Source organism: Piliocolobus tephrosceles, unplaced genomic scaffold (assembly GCF_002776525.5).
Source record: "Piliocolobus tephrosceles isolate RC106 unplaced genomic scaffold, ASM277652v3 unscaffolded_18662, whole genome shotgun sequence".
Lineage (NCBI taxonomy): Eukaryota > Metazoa > Chordata > Mammalia > Primates > Cercopithecidae > Piliocolobus > Piliocolobus tephrosceles.
The window spans coordinates 80-1,207 of NW_022300601.1; the positions used below are offsets into that span (position 1 = coordinate 80).

Consider the following 1,128-nt stretch of genomic DNA (forward strand, 5'->3'; position numbering starts at 1 on the left):
TTTGAGCAGCTACTATTATTACTATTAACCATCATATCTAGTATATCAAAGGAAAAGCTGGCATTCATATTTATGTCCATTTTCTCTTCTATTTATTTTTTTTTTTTATTAATTTTTTTTTTTTTTTTTCATTGTTATCTTAAATATAACGTAACCTATAAGCTTTAGTACATATCACCCATATCTTTCGTTCCTCGTGACACATTTTTACATTATTCAATGTTTATGTATATATTTACATATATACTATTTATTTATTTATTTTATTTTTTTTTTTTCTTTTGATTTATCACTCTTTTTCGTTTTCTTTTTCTTTTTTTTTATTGGACTTAATTTTCCCTTATTAACTCTTTTACAAATGAAAAAAAAAAAAAAAAAAAAAAAAACGTAACAGGAAGCGTGTTATTAAAGGTGTTCACATTACTCATATATATGTTCAATGTCGCTTGTTTCCCTCATATTCATATATTTTAACACTATTTTAAAGCTTTTGAAAACACTTATTTTATCAAATGTTTTTTTTTAAAAAAAAAAAAATATATATATATATATATATATATATGTACATTTTATATATTCATTTTCAGAACTTGTTCATTTTTTAAAAGTTATATAAATTTTCTTTGTTAATAGCGTTGTAAAAAACGTTTTTGCTAAATCCGTGAAAAGCAAAAAAGAAAAAAAAAAAAAAAATCGTTTCATATACATCATATAATATCATATCATATTATATTATATCAAATAAAACATAAAATTATTAAAAAAAAAAAATAAAAACAATAGCCTTAAATATTTAATTAATTTTATTTATTTGTTTAATTAATTTTTTCAGAATGTTAATTTATGATTCTTTAAAATAAATAAAAGAAAGTACAAAGAAAAAAAAAAAAAAACAAAATTAATACATGCATTTAGCAGCAGATTTATGCACAATATATAAAGATAAAGCGTGCACAGGGATTTAATCTTTTGCATATAAAAACGCACATATATATGTATATATAGGTATTACATAAATTTTATATGTATAACAAAGATAATAATATTATGTACCTATATTACAATGTTTTAAAATGGGTTATAAATTTGAATAATGATATGTTATACGTTCCATCTCCGGTATATATA

The 1,128-nt window shown here is 19.4% G+C and overlaps 1 protein-coding gene across 1 annotated transcript in view; it reads right to left on the bottom strand.

Annotated features, from left to right (window-relative positions):
• Positions 1–957: 957 nt before the first annotated feature.
• LOC116418609 overlaps positions 958–1,128 on the bottom strand; it is a 1,876-nt gene continuing 1,705 nt past the window's right edge. Inside the window, exon 2 of the mRNA XM_031935024.1 lies at positions 958–1,128. This exon is cut by the window's right edge and continues 2 nt beyond it. Coding sequence (XP_031790884.1) covers positions 1,059–1,128 — 70 coding nt within the window. The 3' untranslated portion in view covers positions 958–1,058.